At 33.6% G+C, this 23,136-nt stretch overlaps 1 protein-coding gene across 1 annotated transcript in view; it reads left to right on the top strand.

The window, feature by feature from the left end:
- The first annotated feature begins 370 nt into the window (after positions 1-370).
- LOC148350157 (proprotein convertase subtilisin/kexin type 5-like) overlaps positions 371-23,136 on the top strand; it is a 35,345-nt gene continuing 12,579 nt past the window's right edge. Inside the window, exons 1-4 of the mRNA XM_088319993.1 lie at positions 371-467; positions 526-768; positions 2,133-2,213; positions 3,785-3,938. Of these exons, the coding sequence (XP_088176119.1) occupies positions 371-467; positions 526-768; positions 2,133-2,213; positions 3,785-3,938 (575 nt within the window). The remainder of the gene's footprint in view (positions 468-525; positions 769-2,132; positions 2,214-3,784; positions 3,939-23,136) is intronic.

Below are 23,136 nucleotides of genomic sequence, written 5' to 3'. Positions count from 1 at the left end.
TAAAGAAATAGAGAGAAAGAGGAGAAAGAGAGAAGAGAGGGACGTAGAAGGACAGAGGACAGAGAAGGAGAGAGGAGAGGAAAAAGCGAGACAAAAGAGAGAGAAGTTAGAAAAGAAGAAAGAGGGGAAAGAGAGAAGAATTGAGAGGGAGAGGGAAAAGGAGAAAGAAGAGAGAGAAAGAAACCGAAAAGAGAGCTAACTTTGCAATCGGCTTGGCCTGGTTTTGGCGACATCCAGTGGACATATTCAAAACTGCAGGTCATTTTTCTCTACTCCTCACTACTGTACTGTTTCCATCCCTCGGTGGGCCCCGATCCGGCCCGCGTTCCGCACGCTTCACACCCTATTTTCTCAGACACTACTATTAACCATGTTCACCGATCCCGACAGGGGATACCCGGTCGACGGGGAGTGTCGTAGCTGTTCTCCCTCGTGCCAACAATGCAGCCCGCTCGGAGAATGCACAGGTAGATAGTATAGACAATATCAGTGGTGTTCCGATAAGCTGAAGGTTTTTCTTCACAGTTTGCGAGGAATACCATTTCCTGCACCGAGGCGGCTGCCTGCTGGACTGCCCGGAGCGTTTTTTCGCCGATACCGTACGCGGGGAGTGTTCGCCGTGCCATTTTGACTGCCGTGCCTGCGACGGACCCGGGAGAGACCGGTGCGACGCTTGCGAGGACGCGCTAGCTACGCTACGCGACGGCCGGTGCCTGGAGGCGTGTTCTTCTGCGACCTTTATGGACCACGTGACGGGAGAATGTCAGGGTACTCGAGTACATGCTTATTTTCAGTTATTTTACATGAGATATTTTGTCTTGAACTAGCATTAGCATGCCAGATGCTTGCTTGCTCTCTCTCTCTCTCTCTCTCTCTCTTCCTTATCCAAACTAGTTCTCTCTCTCTCTCTCTCTTCCTTATCCAAACTAGTTCTCTCACTTTCTCTCTCTCTCTCTCTCTTCCTTATTCAAACTAGTTCTCTCTCTCTCTCTCTCTCTCTTCCTTATCCAAACAAGTTCTCTTTCTCTCTCTCTCTCTTCCTTATCCAAACTAGTTCTCTCTCTCTCTCTCTCTCTCTCTTCCTTATCCAAACTAGTTCTCTCTCTCTCTCTCTCTCTCTTCCTTATCCAAACTAGTTCTCTCACTTTCTCTCTCTCTCTCTCTCTTCCTTATCCAAACTAGTTCTCTCTCTCTCTCTTCCTTATCCAAACTAGTTATCTCACTTTCTCTCTCTCTCTCTCTTCCTTATCCTAACTAGTTCTCTCTCTCTCTCTCTCTCTATCTCTCTATTCCTTATCCAAACTAGTTCTCTCACTTTCTCTCTCTCTTCCTTATCCAAACTAGTTCTCTCTCTCTCTCTCTCTCTCTCTCTTCCTTATCCAAACTAGTTCTCTCTCTCTCTCTCTCTCTCTTCCTTATCCAAACTAGTTCTCTCTCTTTCTCTCTCTCTCATTTTTTCAATTTTTCCTCTCACTGTCTATCTTTTCCCTTTTCTCTACCTTGATTTATTTATTTTTCTCTTTCCTCTCGTATTCACTCTTTCTCTCTCTTTTCAGTCTCTTTGAGTTTCTTTTTCTCCTCTTCTTTTCTCGTTTTTGTTCACCATCCCTCTCTTTTTCTCACCTTTTCACATTCTTTCTCGCTTTCTCACGCTCACTTCTTTCTCTCTATCTTTTTCTTTCCTTCTTTCTCTTCCTCCCTCCTTTATGCTCCCTTTCTCTATTATGCTCTATTATTTCTCCCTTTTTTCTCTCTCTTTCCTTGTCTCTCTCTTACTCATCCTCCCTTGTTCTTTCTCTCTCTCTATTTCTCTCTTTCTCTTTAATTTACTCGTTTGGGCCCCGGAGAGATTTTTTTGTCTCGCATGTGGCCCCCAGAAAGCTTTATATTTTGAGTTGGAACTTTCTAGCTGCTGGAACTCTTGAGTCAAGGCTCTAAAGTTGCTTTAACACTCGAGTTAAAGCTTTAACTCTTGAGTTAATTTTAGAACGGCTTTAACTCTTGAATAGTGTCGTTAATACTTGAGTTAGATTGTGAAAGCTACATTTATTTTTGACTTCAAATCAGAGTTCAAGACGATTTAAAGCTTTAACTCCAATTAATCGCTTTAGTTCATTTTGTTTTGTCCACAGACTGCGACGACTCGTGCCTGACCTGCGTAGGGTCTGGAAAGAATCACTGTGTGAGCTGCAAGCAGAAACATCTATTAATCGGTAAGTTCGGGGTCAGTGTTTCTCAACCAGTGGGGCGGGGTCTCAAAAGTGGGTCACGGAAACATTTTAAGAGGGTCTTTGGATTTTTCCTTGGAAAAAAAACTCAATAGTATAGAATGCAACGAAGCCCTTCTACCTGTTCAGTCAATTTGCGCATTTAGGAGGGATCACGTCTCATTTTACTGTCGTTTTATTGGTTTTATTTCCCTTTTGTGCCAATTTTAATAGGTCTGAAGAAAGTTAGCGATCAGGGGAAGAAAAAGTAGAAAACAGGGTCGGAAAAAGGAAACAAATACGAAAATCTGCGTAAACCGCACATTCCTTTTTTTGGATACATTTGAGAAAGAAATTTTTTTTAGATTTGTCGCAGCCCGCATTAGGGTGAGAAGCAGTGTTCTAGGTTAAGTTTGTTTTAATTTTTCAGGTTTCTGTCATTTTCTTTTTTATTTGATTCCACTATAACAGTTTTTTTCCCTTTTCTTGGGTCAAGCCCGAACAGAAATTCTGGTTCGGCCGTTCAATCAATTATATTCAGGTTTGGGCCAAGCTTCACTCTCGCTGACTTTCCTTTTTTGGATTATGTCAGGGTTGCCGTGGCGCCCATTTGGCCCAACCCGTGTGGCGCCAGCTGCAGCTTGTTGACAGATTGGCTTCCCCACTATTTAAATCCTGTCCTGTCAATCCCCTGTTGTCGGTCCGTCTGCGAATATCCTCTGTTTTTACACGGCAAGCCCTTTTTTGCGTATCCCAGTGTTTTTGCTCCTGTTTGTCTCCCGCTACGATCTGTTTGATCTCGACCACGTCTGCTCTTCCGTCCCGAATTGCGACCTGTTTTGATCTCAACCACGTCTGCTCTCCTGTCCCGAATTACGACCCGTTTTGATCTCGACCACGTCTGTTCTCCTGTCCTGAATATCGATCCGTTTTTTTATCTCAACCACGTCTGCTCTCCTGTCCCGAATTACGACCCGATTTGATCTCGACCACGTCTGTTCTCCTGTCCCGAATAACGATCCGTTTTTTATCTCGACCACATCTACTCTCATCTCCTGGCTTTCGACTTGTTTCCGATCCAGACCACGTTTTTGGCTCTTCTATCCCGGCTACTGACCCGTTTTTTTCCATTCTTGACACCGCCATCGCTCGCCACGAAAGTCCCACTTCTGCGTTCAGAGCGACCTGCTTCCCGCGTCCAGCAATCCCCGGATCGTGGGCGCAACCCTTTCCCTCTCTTCCCAATAAAACTGTGAGAAACGTTACGCGAGTGGGTCCTCCTTCCGTTCTGGTCCTGACAGATTATCCACCTGTCATGGTTCTTTGTTTCTTTTTCTCTGTGGAGGATCAGCGCGGTGGATTCCATCCCTTTCTCGCACAATGGGCAAAAATCACCCCTCCTCCTCCCGATTCCTCACAAATAATAATGAAAATTGGGTTTACTTCAGGTTCGGTCCTTCCTGGTGGGATTTTCCTTTATTTAGGCCCGATTTTACCTTCAGAGATAAGCCAAAACGTATTTTTGACTGGAAAAGCAATTCCGATTTCATTTAACTGACGGAAATTTCCGTAAGCAGATGGCAGCTGCGTAGACCGATGCCCGCCGGGCTTCTACCCCGAAGAATGGCTTCAGAAATGCCAAGCCTGCCACCCCGACTGCCAATCCTGCGTGGGGAGTCACGACCACCAGTGTTTGACCTGCAAAAAGGGACTCTATCGCCACGGCAACCGGTAGGTGGAAACCGTTTTGCGATTTCGACGGAAGCGATTTTGCCCGGAAGTGAGTGAATGTAGATGTCTAGTTAGAGGCCCTTCCCTGGTGTCATATCGGTTATAGATAGATGTCTAGATAGATGTCTAGATAGAATCCTAGATAGATAGATAGATGTCTAGTTAGAGGCGCTTCCCTGGTGTCATATCGGTTATAGATAGGTGTCTACATAGATAGATAGATAGATGTCTAGATATATTGGTAGATATATGTCTAGATAAATAGATAGATAGATAGCTGTCTAGATAGATACATAGATGTCTAGAGAGATACATAGATGTCTAGATAGATGTCTAAATAGAATCCTAGATAGATAGATAGATGTCTAAATAGAATCCTAGATAGATAGATAGATGTCTAGATAGAATCCTAGATAGATAGATGTCTAGATAGATGTCTAGATAGATGTCTAAATAGAATCCTAGATAGATAGATGTCTAGATAGAATCCTAGATAGATAGATGTCTAGATAGAATCCTAGATAGATAGATAGATGTCTAAACAGAATCCTAGATAGATAGATAGATGTCTAGATAGAATCCTAGATAGATAGATAGATGTCTAGATAGAATCCTAGATGTCTAGATAGATGTCTAAATAGAATCCTAGATAGATAGATAGATGTCTAAATAGAATCCTAGATAGATAGATAGATGTCTAAATAGAATCCTAGATAGATGTCTAGATAGAATCCTAGATAGATAGATAGATGTCTAGATAGAATCCTAGATAGATAGATAGATGTCTAGATAGATGTCTAGATAGAATCCTAGATAGATAGATAGATGTCTAGATAGAATCCTAGATAGATAGATGTCTAGATAGATGTCTAGATAGATGTCTAAATAGAATCCTAGATAGATAGATAGATGTCTAGATAGATGTCTAAATAGAATCCTAGATAGATAGATAGATGTCTAAACAGAATCCTAGATAGATGGATGTCTAGATAGAATCCTAGATAGATAGATAGATGTCTAGATAGATGTCTAGATAGATGTCTAAATAGAATCCTAGATAGATAGATAGATAGATGTCTAGATAGAATCCTAGATAGATAGATAGATGTCTAGATAGAATCCTAGATAGATAGATAGATGTCTAGATAGAATCCTAGATAGATAGATAGATAGATAGATGTCTAGATAGAATCCTAGATGTCTAGATAGATGTCTAGATAGATGTCTAGATAGATGTCTAGATAGATGTCTAGATAGATGTCTAGATAGAATCCTAGATAGATAGATAGATGTCTAAATAGAATCCTAGATAGATAGATAGATGTCTAGATAGAATCCTAGATAGATAGATAGATGTCTAGATAGATGTCTAAATAGAATCCTAGATAGATAGATAGATGTCTAAATAGAATCCTAGATAGATAGATAGATGTCTAAACAGAATCCTAGATAGATGTCTAGATAGAATCCTAGATAGATAGATAGATGTCTAAATAGAATCCTAGATAGATAGATAGATGTCTAAATAGAATCCTAGATAGATGTCTAGATAGAATCCTAGATAGATAGATAGATGTCTAGATAGAATCCTAGATAGATAGATAGATGTCTAGATAGATGTCTAGATAGAATCCTAGATAGATAGATAGATGTCTAGATAGAATCCTAGATAGATAGATGTCTAGATAGATGTCTAGATAGATGTCTAAATAGAATCCTAGATAGATAGATAGATGTCTAGATAGATGTCTAAATAGAATCCTAGATAGATGTCTAAACAGAATCCTAGATAGATGGATGTCTAGATAGAATCCTAGATAGATAGATAGATGTCTAGATAGATGTCTAGATAGATGTCTAAATAGAATCCTAGATAGATAGATAGATAGATGTCTAGATAGAATCCTAGATAGATAGATAGATGTCTAGTTAGAGGCGCTTCCCTGGTGTCATATCGGTTATAGATAGGTGTCTACATAGATAGATAGATAGATGTCTAGATATATTGGTAGATATATGTCTAGATAAATAGATAGATAGATAGCTGTCTAGATAGATACATAGATGTCTAGAGAGATACATAGATGTCTAGATAGATGTCTAAATAGAATCCTAGATAGATAGATAGATGTCTAAATAGAATCCTAGATAGATAGATAGATGTCTAGATAGAATCCTAGATAGATAGATGTCTAGATAGATGTCTAGATAGATGTCTAAATAGAATCCTAGATAGATAGATGTCTAGATAGAATCCTAGATAGATAGATGTCTAGATAGAATCCTAGATAGATAGATAGATGTCTAAACAGAATCCTAGATAGATAGATAGATGTCTAGATAGAATCCTGGAATAGATAGATAGATGTCTAGATAGAATCCTAGATGTCTAGATAGATGTCTAAATAGAATCCTAGATAGATAGATGTCTAGATAGAATCCTAGATAGATAGATAGATGTCTAGATAGAATCCTAGATAGATAGATAGATGTCTAGATAGAATCCTAGATAGATAGATAGATGTCTAGATAGATGTCTAAATAGAATCCTAGATAGATAGATAGATGTCTAGATAGATGTCTAGATAGATGTCTAAATAGAATCCTAGATAGATAGATAGATGTCTAGATAGAATCCTAGATAGATAGATAGATGTCTAGATAGAATCCTAGATGTCTAGATAGATGTCTAGATAGATGTCTAAATAGAATTCTAGATAGATAGATGTCTAGATAGAATCCTAGATAGATAGATAGATGTCTAAATAGAATCCTAGATAGATAGATAGATGTCTAGATAGAATCCTAGATAGATAGATAGATGTCTAGATAGATGTCTAAATAGAATCCTAGATAGATAGATAGATGTCTAAACAGAATCCTAGATAGATGTCTAGATAGAATCCTAGCTGGATAGATAGATGTCTAAATAGAATCCTAGATGGATAGATAGATGTCTAGATAGAATCCTAGATGTCTAGATAGATGTCTAGATAGATGTCTAAATAGAATCCTAGATAGATAGATAGATGTCTAAACAGAATCCTAGATAGATGTCTAGATAGAATCCTAGATAGATAGATAGATGCCTAGATAGAATCCTAGATAGATAGATAGATGTCTAGATAGATGTCTAAATAGAATCCTAGATAGATAGATAGATGTCTAAATAGAATCCTAGATAGATAGATGGATAGATAGATGTCTAGATAGAATCCTAGATAGATAGATAGATGTCTAAATAGAATCCTAGATAGATAGATAGATGTCTAAATAGATGTCTAGATAGAATCCTAGGTAGATAGATGTCTAGATAGATGTCTAGATAGATGTCTAAATAGAATCCTAGATAGATAGATAGATGTCTAGATAGAATCCTAGATAGATAGATGTCTAGATAGAATCCTAGATAGATAGATAGATGTCTAGATGGATGTCTAGATAGATGTCTAAATAGAATCCTAGATAGATAGATAGATGTCTAAATAGAATCCTAGATAGATAGATGGATAGATAGATGTCTAGATAGAATCCTAGATAGATAGATAGATGTCTAGATAGAATCCTAGATAGATAGATAGATGTCTAGATAGATGTCTAAATAGAATCCTAGATAGATAGATAGATGTCTAAACAGAATCCTAGATAGATGTCTAGATAGAATCCTAGATAGATAGATAGATGTCTAGATAGAATCCTAGATAGATAGATAGATGTCTAGATAGATGTCTAGATAGATGTCTAAATAGATGTCTAGATAGATGTCTAGATAGATGTCTAAATAGAATCCTAGATAGATAGATAGATAGATGTCTAGATAGAATCCTAGATAGATAGATAGATGTCTAGATAGAATCCTAGATAGATAGATAGATGTCTAGATAGAATCCTAGATAGATAGATAGATGTCTAGATAGAATCCTAGATATATAGATAGATGTCTAGATAGAATCCTAGATGTCTAGATAGATGTCTAAATAGAATCCTAGATAGATAGATAGATGTCTAGATAGAATCCTAGATAGATAGATAGATGTCTAGATAGAATCCTAGATAGATAGATGTCTAGATAGATGTCTAGATAGATGTCTAAATAGAATCCTAGATAGATAGATGTCTAGATAGAATCCTAGATAGATAGATAGATGTCTAAATAGAATCCTAGATAGATAGATAGATGTCTAGATAGAATCCTAGATAGATAGATAGATGTCTAGATAGAATCCTAGATGTCTAGATAGATGTCTAGATAGATGTCTAAATAGAATCCTAGATAGATAGATAGATGTCTAAATAGAATCCTAGATAGATAGATAGATGTCTAAATAGAATCCTAGATAGATGTCTAGATAGAATCCTAGTAGATAGATAGATGTCTAGATAGAATCCTAGATAGATAGATAGATGTCTAGATAGAATCCTAGATAGATAGATAGATGTCTAGATAGAATCCTAGATAGATAGATGTCTAGATAGATGTCTAAATAGAATCCTAGATAGATAGATAGATGTCTAGATAGATGTCTAGATAGATGTCTAAATAGAATCCTAGATAGATAGATAGATGTCTAGATAGAATCCTAGATAGATAGATAGATGTCTAGATAGAATCCTAGATGTCTAGATAGATGTCTAAATAGAATTCTAGATAGATAGATGTCTAGATAGAATCCTAGATAGATAGATAGATGTCTAAATAGAATCCTAGATAGATAGATGTCTAGATAGAATCCTAGATAGATAGATAGATGTCTAGATAGATGTCTAAATAGAATCCTAGATAGATGTCTAGATAGAATCCTAGATAGATAGATAGATGCCTAGATAGAATCCTAGATAGATAGATAGATGTCTAGATAGATGTCTAGATAGATGTCTAAATAGAATCCTAGATAGATAGATAGATGTCTAAATAGAATCCTAGATAGATAGATAGATAGATAGATGTCTAGATAGAATCCTAGATAGATAGATAGATGTCTAAATAGAATCCTAGATAGATAGATAGATGTCTAAATAGATGTCTAGATAGAATCCTAGATAGATAGATGTCTAGATAGATGTCTAGATAGATGTCTAAATAGAATCCTAGATAGATAGATAGATGTCTAGATAGAATCCTAGATAGATAGATAAATGTCTAGATAGAATCCTAGATAGATAGATGTCTAGATAGATGTCTAGATAGATGTCTAAATAGAATCCTAGATAGATAGATAGATAGATGTCTAGATAGAATCCTAGATAGATAGATAGATGTCTAGATAGAATCCTAGATAGATAGATAGATGTCTAGATAGAATCCTAGATAGATAGATAGATGTCTAGATAGAATCCTAGATAGATAGATAGATAGATAGATGTCTAGATAGAATCCTAGATAGATAGATAGATGTCTAGATAGAATCCTAGATAGATAGATGTCTAGATAGATGTCTAGATAGATGTCTAAATAGAATCCTAGATAGATAGATAGATAGATGTCTAGATAGAATCCTAGATAGATAGATAGATGTCTAGATAGAATCCTAGATAGATAGATAGATGTCTAGATAGAATCCTAGATAGATAGATAGATGTCTAGATAGATGTCTAAATAGAATCCTAGATAGATAGATAGATGTCTAGATAGATGTCTAGATAGATGTCTAAATAGAATCCTAGATAGATAGATAGATAGATGTCTAGATAGAATCCTAGATGTCTAGATAGATGTCTAGATAGATGTCTAAATAGAATTCTAGATAGATAGATGTCTAGATAGAATCCTAGATAGATAGATAGATGTCTAAATAGAATCCTAGATAGATAGATAGATGTCTAGATAGAATCCTAGATAGATAGATAGATGTCTAGATAGATGTCTAAATAGAATCCTAGATAGATAGATAGATGTCTAAACAGAATCCTAGATAGATGTCTAGATAGAATCCTAGCTGGATAGATAGATGTCTAAATAGAATCCTAGATGGATAGATAGATGTCTAGATAGAATCCTAGATGTCTAGATAGATGTCTAGATAGATGTCTAAATAGAATCCTAGATAGATAGATAGATGTCTAAACAGAATCCTAGATAGATGTCTAGATAGAATCCTAGATAGATAGATAGATGCCTAGATAGAATCCTAGATAGATAGATAGATGTCTAGATAGATGTCTAAATAGAATCCTAGATAGATAGATAGATGTCTAAATAGAATCCTAGATAGATAGATGGATAGATAGATGTCTAGATAGAATCCTAGATAGATAGATAGATGTCTAAATAGAATCCTAGATAGATAGATAGATGTCTAAATAGATGTCTAGATAGAATCCTAGGTAGATAGATGTCTAGATAGATGTCTAGATAGATGTCTAAATAGAATCCTAGATAGATAGATAGATGTCTAGATAGAATCCTAGATAGATAGATGTCTAGATAGAATCCTAGATAGATAGATAGATGTCTAGATGGATGTCTAGATAGATGTCTAAATAGAATCCTAGATAGATAGATAGATGTCTAAATAGAATCCTAGATAGATAGATGGATAGATAGATGTCTAGATAGAATCCTAGATAGATAGATAGATGTCTAAATAGAATCCTAGATAGATAGATAGATGTCTAAATAGATGTCTAGATAGAATCCTAGATAGATAGATGTCTAGATAGATGTCTAGATAGATGTCTAAATAGAATCCTAGATAGATAGATAGATGTCTAGATAGAATCCTAGATAGATAGATGTCTAGATAGAATCCTAGATAGATAGATGTCTAGATAGATGTCTAGATAGATGTCTAAATAGAATCCTAGATAGATAGATAGATAGATGTCTAGATAGAATCCTAGATAGATAGATAGATGTCTAGATAGAATCCTAGATAGATAGATAGATGTCTAGATAGAATCCTAGATAGATAGATAGATGTCTAGATAGAATCCTAGATAGATAGATAGATAGATAGATAGATGTCTAGATAGATAGATGTCTAGATAGAATCCTAGATAGATAGATAGATGTCTAGATAGATGTCTAGATAGATGTCTAAATAGAATCCTAGATAGATAGATAGATGTCTAAATAGAATCCTAGATAGATAGATGGATAGATAGATGTCTAGATAGAATCCTAGATAGATAGATAGATGTCTAGATAGATGTCTAGATAGATGTCTAAATAGAATCCTAGATAGATAGATGGATAGATAGATGTCTAGATAGAATCCTAGATAGATAGATAGATGTCTAGATAGAATCCTAGATAGATAGATAGATGTCTAGATAGAATCCTAGATAGATAGATAGATAGATAGATAGATAGATAGATGTCTAGATAGATAGATGTCTAGATAGAATCCTAGATAGATAGATAGATGTCTAGATAGATGTCTAGATAGATGTCTAAATAGAATCCTAGATAGATAGATAGATGTCTAAATAGAATCCTAGATAGATAGATGGATAGATAGATGTCTAGATAGAATCCTAGATAGATAGATAGATGTCTAGATAGATGTCTAGATAGATGTCTAAATAGAATCCTAGATAGATAGATGGATAGATAGATGCCTAGATAGAATCCTAGATAGATAGATAGATGTCTAAATAGAATCCTAGATGGATAGATAGATGTCTAGATAGAATCCTAGATGTCTAGATAGATGTCTAGATAGATGTCTAAATAGAATCCTAGATAGATAGATAGATGTCTAAACAGAATCCTAGATAGATGTCTAGATAGAATCCTAGATAGATAGATAGATGCCTAGATAGAATCCTAGATAGATAGATAGATGTCTAGATAGATGTCTAGATAGATGTCTAAATAGAATCCTAGATAGATAGATAGATGTCTAAATAGAATCCTAGATAGATAGATAGGTAGATAGATGTCTAGATAGAATCCTAGATAGATAGATAGATGTCTAAATAGAATCCTAGATAGATAGATAGATGTCTAAATAGATGTCTAGATAGAATCCTAGATAGATAGATGTCTAGATAGATGTCTAGATAGATGTCTAAATAGAATCCTAGATAGATAGATAGATGTCTAGATAGAATCCTAGATAGATAGATGTCTAGATAGAATCCTAGATAGATAGATGTCTAGATAGATGTCTAGATAGATGTCTAAATAGAATCCTAGATAGATAGATAGATAGATGTCTAGATAGAATCCTAGATAGATAGATAGATGTCTAGATAGAATCCTAGATAGATAGATAGATGTCTAGATAGAATCCTAGATAGATAGATAGATGTCTAGATAGAATCCTAGATAGATAGATAGATAGATGTCTAGATAGAATCCTAGATAGATAGATAGATGTCTAGATAGAATCCTAGATAGATAGATGTCTAGATAGATGTCTAGATAGATGTCTAAATAGAATCCTAGATAGATAGATAGATAGATGTCTAGATAGAATCCTAGATAGATAGATAGATGTCTAGATAGAATCCTAGATAGATAGATAGATGTCTAGATAGAATCCTAGATAGATAGATAGATGTCTAGATAGATGTCTAAATAGAATCCTAGATAGATAGATAGATGTCTAGATAGATGTCTAGATAGATGTCTAAATAGAATCCTAGATAGATAGATAGATAGATGTCTAGATAGAATCCTAGATGTCTAGATAGATGTCTAGATAGATGTCTAAATAGAATTCTAGATAGATAGATGTCTAGATAGAATCCTAGATAGATAGATAGATGTCTAAATAGAATCCTAGATAGATAGATAGATGTCTAGATAGAATCCTAGATAGATAGATAGATGTCTAGATAGATGTCTAAATAGAATCCTAGATAGATAGATAGATGTCTAAACAGAATCCTAGATAGATGTCTAGATAGAATCCTAGCTGGATAGATAGATGTCTAAATAGAATCCTAGATGGATAGATAGATGTCTAGATAGAATCCTAGATGTCTAGATAGATGTCTAGATAGATGTCTAAATACAATCCTAGATAGATAGATAGATGTCTAAACAGAATCCTAGATAGATGTCTAGATAGAATCCTAGATAGATAGATAGATGCCTAGATAGAATCCTAGATAGATAGATAGATGTCTAGATAGATGTCTAGATAGATGTCTAAATAGAATCCTAGATAGATAGATAGATGTCTAAATAGAATCCTAGATAGATAGATGGATAGATAGATGTCTAGATAGAATCCTAGATAGATAGATAGATGTCTAGATAGATGTCTAGATAGAATCCTAGATAGATAGATAGATGTCTAGATAGAATCCTAGATAGATAGATGTCTAGATAGATGTCTAGATAGATGTCTAAATAGAATCCTAGATAGATAGATAGATGTCTAGATAGATGTCTAAATAGAATCCTAGATAGATGTCTAAACAGAATCCTAGATAGATGGATGTCTAGATAGAATCCTAGATAGATAGATAGATGTCTAGATAGATGTCTAGATAGATGTCTAAATAGAATCCTAGATAGATAGATAGATAGATGTCTAGATAGAATCCTAGATAGATAGATAGATGTCTAGTTAGAGGCGCTTCCCTGGTGTCATATCGGTTATAGATAGGTGTCTACATAGATAGATAGATAGATGTCTAGATATATTGGTAGATATATGTCTAGATAAATAGATAGATAGATAGCTGTCTAGATAGATACATAGATGTCTAGAGAGATACATAGATGTCTAGATAGATGTCTAAATAGAATCCTAGATAGATAGATAGATGTCTAAATAGAATCCTAGATAGATAGATAGATGTCTAGATAGAATCCTAGATAGATAGATGTCTAGATAGATGTCTAGATAGATGTCTAAATAGAATCCTAGATAGATAGATGTCTAGATAGAATCCTAGATAGATAGATGTCTAGATAGAATCCTAGATAGATAGATAGATGTCTAAACAGAATCCTAGATAGATAGATAGATGTCTAGATAGAATCCTGGAATAGATAGATAGATGTCTAGATAGAATCCTAGATGTCTAGATAGATGTCTAAATAGAATCCTAGATAGATAGATGTCTAGATAGAATCCTAGATAGATAGATAGATGTCTAGATAGAATCCTAGATAGATAGATAGATGTCTAGATAGAATCCTAGATAGATAGATAGATGTCTAGATAGATGTCTAAATAGAATCCTAGATAGATAGATAGATGTCTAGATAGATGTCTAGATAGATGTCTAAATAGAATCCTAGATAGATAGATAGATGTCTAGATAGAATCCTAGATAGATAGATAGATGTCTAGATAGAATCCTAGATGTCTAGATAGATGTCTAGATAGATGTCTAAATAGAATTCTAGATAGATAGATGTCTAGATAGAATCCTAGATAGATAGATAGATGTCTAAATAGAATCCTAGATAGATAGATAGATGTCTAGATAGAATCCTAGATAGATAGATAGATGTCTAGATAGATGTCTAAATAGAATCCTAGATAGATAGATAGATGTCTAAACAGAATCCTAGATAGATGTCTAGATAGAATCCTAGCTGGATAGATAGATGTCTAAATAGAATCCTAGATGGATAGATAGATGTCTAGATAGAATCCTAGATGTCTAGATAGATAGATAGATAGATGTCTAAATAGAATCCTAGATAGATAGATGGATAGATAGATGTCTAGATAGAATCCTAGATAGATAGATAGATGTCTAAATAGAATCCTAGATAGATAGATAGATGTCTAAATAGATGTCTAGATAGAATCCTAGGTAGATAGATGTCTAGATAGATGTCTAGATAGATGTCTAAATAGAATCCTAGATAGATAGATAGATGTCTAGATAGAATCCTAGATAGATAGATGTCTAGATAGAATCCTAGATAGATAGATAGATGTCTAGATGGATGTCTAGATAGATGTCTAAATAGAATCCTAGATAGATAGATAGATGTCTAAATAGAATCCTAGATAGATAGATGGATAGATAGATGTCTAGATAGAATCCTAGATAGATAGATAGATGTCTAGATAGAATCCTAGATAGATAGATAGATGTCTAGATAGATGTCTAAATAGAATCCTAGATAGATAGATAGATGTCTAAACAGAATCCTAGATAGATGTCTAGATAGAATCCTAGATAGATAGATAGATGTCTAGATAGAATCCTAGATAGATAGATAGATGTCTAGATAGATGTCTAGATAGATGTCTAAATAGATGTCTAGATAGATGTCTAGATAGATGTCTAAATAGAATCCTAGATAGATAGATAGATAGATGTCTAGATAGAATCCTAGATAGATAGATAGATGTCTAGATAGAATCCTAGATAGATAGATAGATGTCTAGATAGAATCCTAGATAGATAGATAGATGTCTAGATAGAATCCTAGATATATAGATAGATGTCTAGATAGAATCCTAGATGTCTAGATAGATGTCTAAATAGAATCCTAGATAGATAGATAGATGTCTAGATAGAATCCTAGATAGATAGATAGATGTCTAGATAGAATCCTAGATAGATAGATGTCTAGATAGATGTCTAGATAGATGTCTAAATAGAATCCTAGATAGATAGATGTCTAGATAGAATCCTAGATAGATAGATAGATGTCTAAATAGAATCCTAGATAGATAGATAGATGTCTAGATAGAATCCTAGATAGATAGATAGATGTCTAGATAGAATCCTAGATGTCTAGATAGATGTCTAGATAGATGTCTAAATAGAATCCTAGATAGATAGATAGATGTCTAAATAGAATCCTAGATAGATAGATAGATGTCTAAATAGAATCCTAGATAGATGTCTAGATAGAATCCTAGTAGATAGATAGATGTCTAGATAGAATCCTAGATAGATAGATAGATGTCTAGATAGAATCCTAGATAGATAGATAGATGTCTAGATAGAATCCTAGATAGATAGATGTCTAGATAGATGTCTAAATAGAATCCTAGATAGATAGATAGATGTCTAGATAGATGTCTAGATAGATGTCTAAATAGAATCCTAGATAGATAGATAGATGTCTAGATAGAATCCTAGATAGATAGATAGATGTCTAGATAGAATCCTAGATGTCTAGATAGATGTCTAAATAGAATTCTAGATAGATAGATGTCTAGATAGAATCCTAGATAGATAGATAGATGTCTAAATAGAATCCTAGATAGATAGATGTCTAGATAGAATCCTAGATAGATAGATAGATGTCTAGATAGATGTCTAAATAGAATCCTAGATAGATGTCTAGATAGAATCCTAGATAGATAGATAGATGCCTAGATAGAATCCTAGATAGATAGATAGATGTCTAGATAGATGTCTAGATAGATGTCTAAATAGAATCCTAGATAGATAGATAGATGTCTAAATAGAATCCTAGATAGATAGATAGATAGATAGATGTCTAGATAGAATCCTAGATAGATAGATAGATGTCTAAATAGAATCCTAGATAGATAGATAGATGTCTAAATAGATGTCTAGATAGAATCCTAGATAGATAGATGTCTAGATAGATGTCTAGATAGATGTCTAAATAGAATCCTAGATAGATAGATAGATGTCTAGATAGAATCCTAGATAGATAGATAAATGTCTAGATAGAATCCTAGATAGATAGATGTCTAGATAGATGTCTAGATAGATGTCTAAATAGAATCCTAGATAGATAGATAGATAGATGTCTAGATAGAATCCTAGATAGATAGATAGATGTCTAGATAGAATCCTAGATAGATAGATAGATGTCTAGATAGAATCCTAGATAGATAGATAGATGTCTAGATAGAATCCTAGATAGATAGATAGATAGATAGATGTCTAGATAGAATCCTAGATAGATAGATAGATGTCTAGATAGAATCCTAGATAGATAGATGTCTAGATAGATGTCTAGATAGATGTCTAAATAGAATCCTAGATAGATAGATAGATAGATGTCTAGATAGAATCCTAGATAGATAGATAGATGTCTAGATAGAATCCTAGATAGATAGATAGATGTCTAGATAGAATCCTAGATAGATAGATAGATGTCTAGATAGATGTCTAAATAGAATCCTAGATAGATAGATAGATGTCTAGATAGATGTCTAGATAGATGTCTAAATAGAATCCTAGATAGATAGATAGATAGATGTCTAGATAGAATCCTAGATGTCTAGATAGATGTCTAGATAGATGTCTAAATAGAATTCTAGATAGATAGATGTCTAGATAGAATCCTAGATAGATAGATAGATGTCTAAATAGAATCCTAGATAGATAGATAGATGTCTAGATAGAATCCTAGATAGATAGATAGATGTCTAGATAGATGTCTAAATAGAATCCTAGATAGATAGATAGATGTCTAAACAGAATCCTAGATAGATGTCTAGATAGAATCCTAGCTGGATAGATAGATGTCTAAATAGAATCCTAGATGGATAGATAGATGTCTAGATAGAATCCTAGATGTCTAGATAGATGTCTAGATAGATGTCTAAATAGAATCCTAGATAGATAGATAGATGTCTAAACAGAATCCTAGATAGATGTCTAGATAGAATCCTAGATAGATAGATAGATGCCTAGATAGAATCCTAGATAGATAGATAGATGTCTAGATAGATGTCTAAATAGAATCCTAGATAGATAGATAGATGTCTAAATAGAATCCTAGATAGATAGATGGATAGATAGATGTCTAGATAGAATCCTAGATAGATAGATAGATGTCTAAATAGAATCCTAGATAGATAGATAGATGTCTAAATAGATGTCTAGATAGAATCCTAGGTAGATAGATGTCTAGATAGATGTCTAGATAGATGTCTAAATAGAATCCTAGATAGATAGATAGATGTCTAGATAGAATCCTAGATAGATAGATGTCTAGATAGAATCCTAGATAGATAGATAGATGTCTAGATGGATGTCTAGATAGATGTCTAAATAGAATCCTAGATAGATAGATAGATGTCTAAATAGAATCCTAGATAGATAGATGGATAGATAGATGTCTAGATAGAATCCTAGATAGATAGATAGATGTCTAAATAGAATCCTAGATAGATAGATAGATGTCTAAATAGATGTCTAGATAGAATCCTAGATAGATAGATGTCTAGATAGATGTCTAGATAGATGTCTAAATAGAATCCTAGATAGATAGATAGATGTCTAGATAGAATCCTAGATAGATAGATGTCTAGATAGAATCCTAGATAGATAGATGTCTAGATAGATGTCTAGATAGATGTCTAAATAGAATCCTAGATAGATAGATAGATAGATGTCTAGATAGAATCCTAGATAGATAGATAGATGTCTAGATAGAATCCTAGATAGATAGATAGATGTCTAGATAGAATCCTAGATAGATAGATAGATGTCTAGATAGAATCCTAGATAGATAGATAGATAGATAGATAGATAGATAGATGTCTAGATAGATAGATGTCTAGATAGAATCCTAGATAGATAGATAGATGTCTAGATAGATGTCTAGATAGATGTCTAAATAGAATCCTAGATAGATAGATAGATGTCTAAATAGAATCCTAGATAGATAGATGGATAGATAGATGTCTAGATAGAATCCTAGATAGATAGATAGATGTCTAGATAGAATCCTAGATGTCTAGATAGATGTCTAGATAGATGTCTAAATAGAATTCTAGATAGATAGATGTCTAGATAGAATCCTAGATAGATAGATAGATGTCTAAATAGAATCCTAGATAGATAGATAGATGTCTAGATAGAATCCTAGATAGATAGATAGATGTCTAGATAGATGTCTAAATAGAATCCTAGATAGATAGATAGATGTCTAAACAGAATCCTAGATAGATGTCTAGATAGAATCCTAGCTGGATAGATAGATGTCTAAATAGAATCCTAGATGGATAGATAGATGTCTAGATAGAATCCTAGATGTCTAGATAGATGTCTAGATAGATGTCTAAATAGAATCCTAGATAGATAGATAGATGTCTAAACAGAATCCTAGATAGATGTCTAGATAGAATCCTAGATAGATAGATAGATGCCTAGATAGAATCCTAGATAGATAGATAGATGTCTAGATAGATGTCTAAATAGAATCCTAGATAGATAGATAGATGTCTAAATAGAATCCTAGATAGATAGATGGATAGATAGATGTCTAGATAGAATCCTAGATAGATAGATAGATGTCTAAATAGAATCCTAGATAGATAGATAGATGTCTAAATAGATGTCTAGATAGAATCCTAGGTAGATAGATGTCTAGATAGATGTCTAGATAGATGTCTAAATAGAATCCTAGATAGATAGATAGATGTCTAGATAGAATCCTAGATAGATAGATGTCTAGATAGAATCCTAGATAGATAGATAGATGTCTAGATGGATGTCTAGATAGATGTCTAAATAGAATCCTAGATAGATAGATAGATGTCTAAATAGAATCCTAGATAGATAGATGGATAGATAGATGTCTAGATAGAATCCTAGATAGATAGATAGATGTCTAAATAGAATCCTAGATAGATAGATAGATGTCTAAATAGATGTCTAGATAGAATCCTAGATAGATAGATGTCTAGATAGATGTCTAGATAGATGTCTAAATAGAATCCTAGATAGATAGATAGATGTCTAGATAGAATCCTAGATAGATAGATGTCTAGATAGAATCCTAGATAGATAGATGTCTAGATAGATGTCTAGATAGATGTCTAAATAGAATCCTAGATAGATAGATAGATAGATGTCTAGATAGAATCCTAGATAGATAGATAGATGTCTAGATAGAATCCTAGATAGATAGATAGATGTCTAGATAGAATCCTAGATAGATAGATAGATGTCTAGATAGAATCCTAGATAGATAGATAGATAGATAGATAGATAGATAGATGTCTAGATAGATAGATGTCTAGATAGAATCCTAGATAGATAGATAGATGTCTAGATAGATGTCTAGATAGATGTCTAAATAGAATCCTAGATAGATAGATAGATGTCTAAATAGAATCCTAGATAGATAGATGGATAGATAGATGTCTAGATAGAATCCTAGATAGATAGATAGATGTCTAGATAGATGTCTAGATAGATGTCTAAATAGAATCCTAGATAGATAGATGGATAGATAGATGTCTAGATAGAATCCTAGATAGATAGATAGATGTCTAGATAGAATCCTAGATAGATAGATAGATGTCTAGATAGAATCCTAGATAGATAGATAGATAGATAGATAGATAGATGTCTAGATAGATAGATGTCTAGATAGAATCCTAGATAGATAGATAGATGTCTAGATAGATGTCTAGATAGATGTCTAAATAGAATCCTAGATAGATAGATAGATGTCTAAATAGAATCCTAGATAGATAGATGGATAGATAGATGTCTAGATAGAATCCTAGATAGATAGATAGATGTCTAGATAGATGTCTAGATAGATGTCTAAATAGAATCCTAGATAGATAGATGGATAGATAGATGCCTAGATAGAATCCTAGATAGATAGATAGATGTCTAAATAGAATCCTAGATGGATAGATAGATGTCTAGATAGAATCCTAGATGTCTAGATAGATGTCTAGATAGATGTCTAAATAGAATCCTAGATAGATAGATAGATGTCTAAACAGAATCCTAGATAGATGTCTAGATAGAATCCTAGATAGATAGATAGATGCCTAGATAGAATCCTAGATAGATAGATAGATGTCTAGATAGATGTCTAGATAGATGTCTAAATAGAATCCTAGATAGATAGATAGATGTCTAAATAGAATCCTAGATAGATAGATAGGTAGATAGATGTCTAGATAGAATCCTAGATAGATAGATAGATGTCTAAATAGAATCCTAGATAGATAGATAGATGTCTAAATAGATGTCTAGATAGAATCCTAGATAGATAGATGTCTAGATAGATGTCTAGATAGATGTCTAAATAGAATCCTAGATAGATAGATAGATGTCTAGATAGAATCCTAGATAGATAGATGTCTAGATAGAATCCTAGATAGATAGATGTCTAGATAGATGTCTAGATAGATGTCTAAATAGAATCCTAGATAGATAGATAGATAGATGTCTAGATAGAATCCTAGATAGATAGATAGATGTCTAGATAGAATCCTAGATAGATAGATAGATGTCTAGATAGAATCCTAGATAGATAGATGTCTAGATAGAATCCTAGATAGATAGATAGATAGATGTCTAGATAGAATCCTAGATAGATAGATAGATGTCTAGATAGAATCCTAGATAGATAGATGTCTAGATAGATGTCTAGATAGATGTCTAAATAGAATCCTAGATAGATAGATAGATAGATGTCTAGATAGAATCCTAGATAGATAGATAGATGTCTAGATAGAATCCTAGATAGATAGATAGATGTCTAGATAGAATCCTAGATAGATAGATAGATGTCTAGATAGATGTCTAAATAGAATCCTAGATAGATAGATAGATGTCTAGATAGATGTCTAGATAGATGTCTAAATAGAATCCTAGATAGATAGATAGATAGATGTCTAGATAGAATCCTAGATGTCTAGATAGATGTCTAGATAGATGTCTAAATAGAATTCTAGATAGATAGATGTCTAGATAGAATCCTAGATAGATAGATAGATGTCTAAATAGAATCCTAGATAGATAGATAGATGTCTAGATAGAATCCTAGATAGATAGATAGATGTCTAGATAGATGTCTAAATAGAATCCTAGATAGATAGATAGATGTCTAAACAGAATCCTAGATAGATGTCTAGATAGAATCCTAGCTGGATAGATAGATGTCTAAATAGAATCCTAGATGGATAGATAGATGTCTAGATAGAATCCTAGATGTCTAGATAGATGTCTAGATAGATGTCTAAATAGAATCCTAGATAGATAGATAGATGTCTAAACAGAATCCTAGATAGATGTCTAGATAGAATCCTAGATAGATAGATAGATGCCTAGATAGAATCCTAGATAGATAGATAGATGTCTAGATAGATGTCTAGATAGATGTCTAAATAGAATCCTAGATAGATAGATAGATGTCTAAATAGAATCCTAGATAGATAGATGGATAGATAGATGTCTAGATAGAATCCTAGATAGATAGATAGATGTCTAAATAGAATCCTAGATAGATAGATAGATGTCTAAATAGATGTCTAGATAGAATCCTAGATAGATAGATGTCTAGATAGATGTCTAGATAGATGTCTAAATAGAATCCTAGATAGATAGATAGATGTCTAGATAGAATCCTAGATAGATAGATGTCTAGATAGAATCCTAGATAGATAGATGTCTAGATAGATGTCTAGATAGATGTCTAAATAGAATCCTAGATAGATAGATAGATAGATGTCTAGATAGAATCCTAGATAGATAGATAGATGTCTAGATAGAATCCTAGATAGATAGATAGATAGATGTCTAGATAGAATCCTAGATAGATAGATAGATGTCTAAATAGAATCCTAGATAGATAGATGGATAGATAGATGTCTAGATAGAATCCTAGATAGATAGATAGATGTCTAAATAGAATCCTAGATAGATAGATAGATGTCTAAATAGATGTCTAGATAGAATCCTAGATAGATAGATGTCTAGATAGATGTCTAGATAGATGTCTAAATAGAATCCTAGATAGATAGATAGATGTCTAGATAGAATCCTAGATAGATAGATGTCTAGATAGAATCCTAGATAGATAGATGTCTAGATAGATGTCTAGATAGATGTCTAAATAGAATCCTAGATAGATAGATAGATAGATGTCTAGATAGAATCCTAGATAGATAGATAGATGTCTAGATAGAATCCTAGATAGATAGATAGATAGATAGATGTCTAGATAGATAGATGTCTAGATAGAGGCGCCCCCTTGGTGTCATATCGGTTTTAAAATAGATAGATTATAGATAGATAGATGGATAAATAGTTGTGTAGATAGAGGCCCTTCCCTGGGGTCATATCGGTTATAGATGTCTAGATAGATGTATAGATAGAATCCTAGATAGATAGATAGATGTCTAGTTAGAGGCGCTTCCCTGGTGTCATATCGGTTATAGATAGGTGTCTACATAGATAGATAGATAGATGTCTAGATATATTGGTAGATATATGTCTAGATAAATAGATAGATAGATAGCTGTCTAGATAGATACATAGATGTCTAGAGAGATACATAGATGTCTAGATAGATGTCTAAATAGAA

The sequence above is a fragment of the Urocampus carinirostris genome, chromosome 16 (assembly GCF_059441175.1).
Source record: "Urocampus carinirostris isolate Australia breed hairy pipefish chromosome 16, RoL_Ucar_1.0, whole genome shotgun sequence".
Classification (NCBI taxonomy): domain Eukaryota; kingdom Metazoa; phylum Chordata; class Actinopteri; order Syngnathiformes; family Syngnathidae; genus Urocampus; species Urocampus carinirostris.
This window is presented reverse-complemented; position numbering and strand designations above follow the sequence as displayed.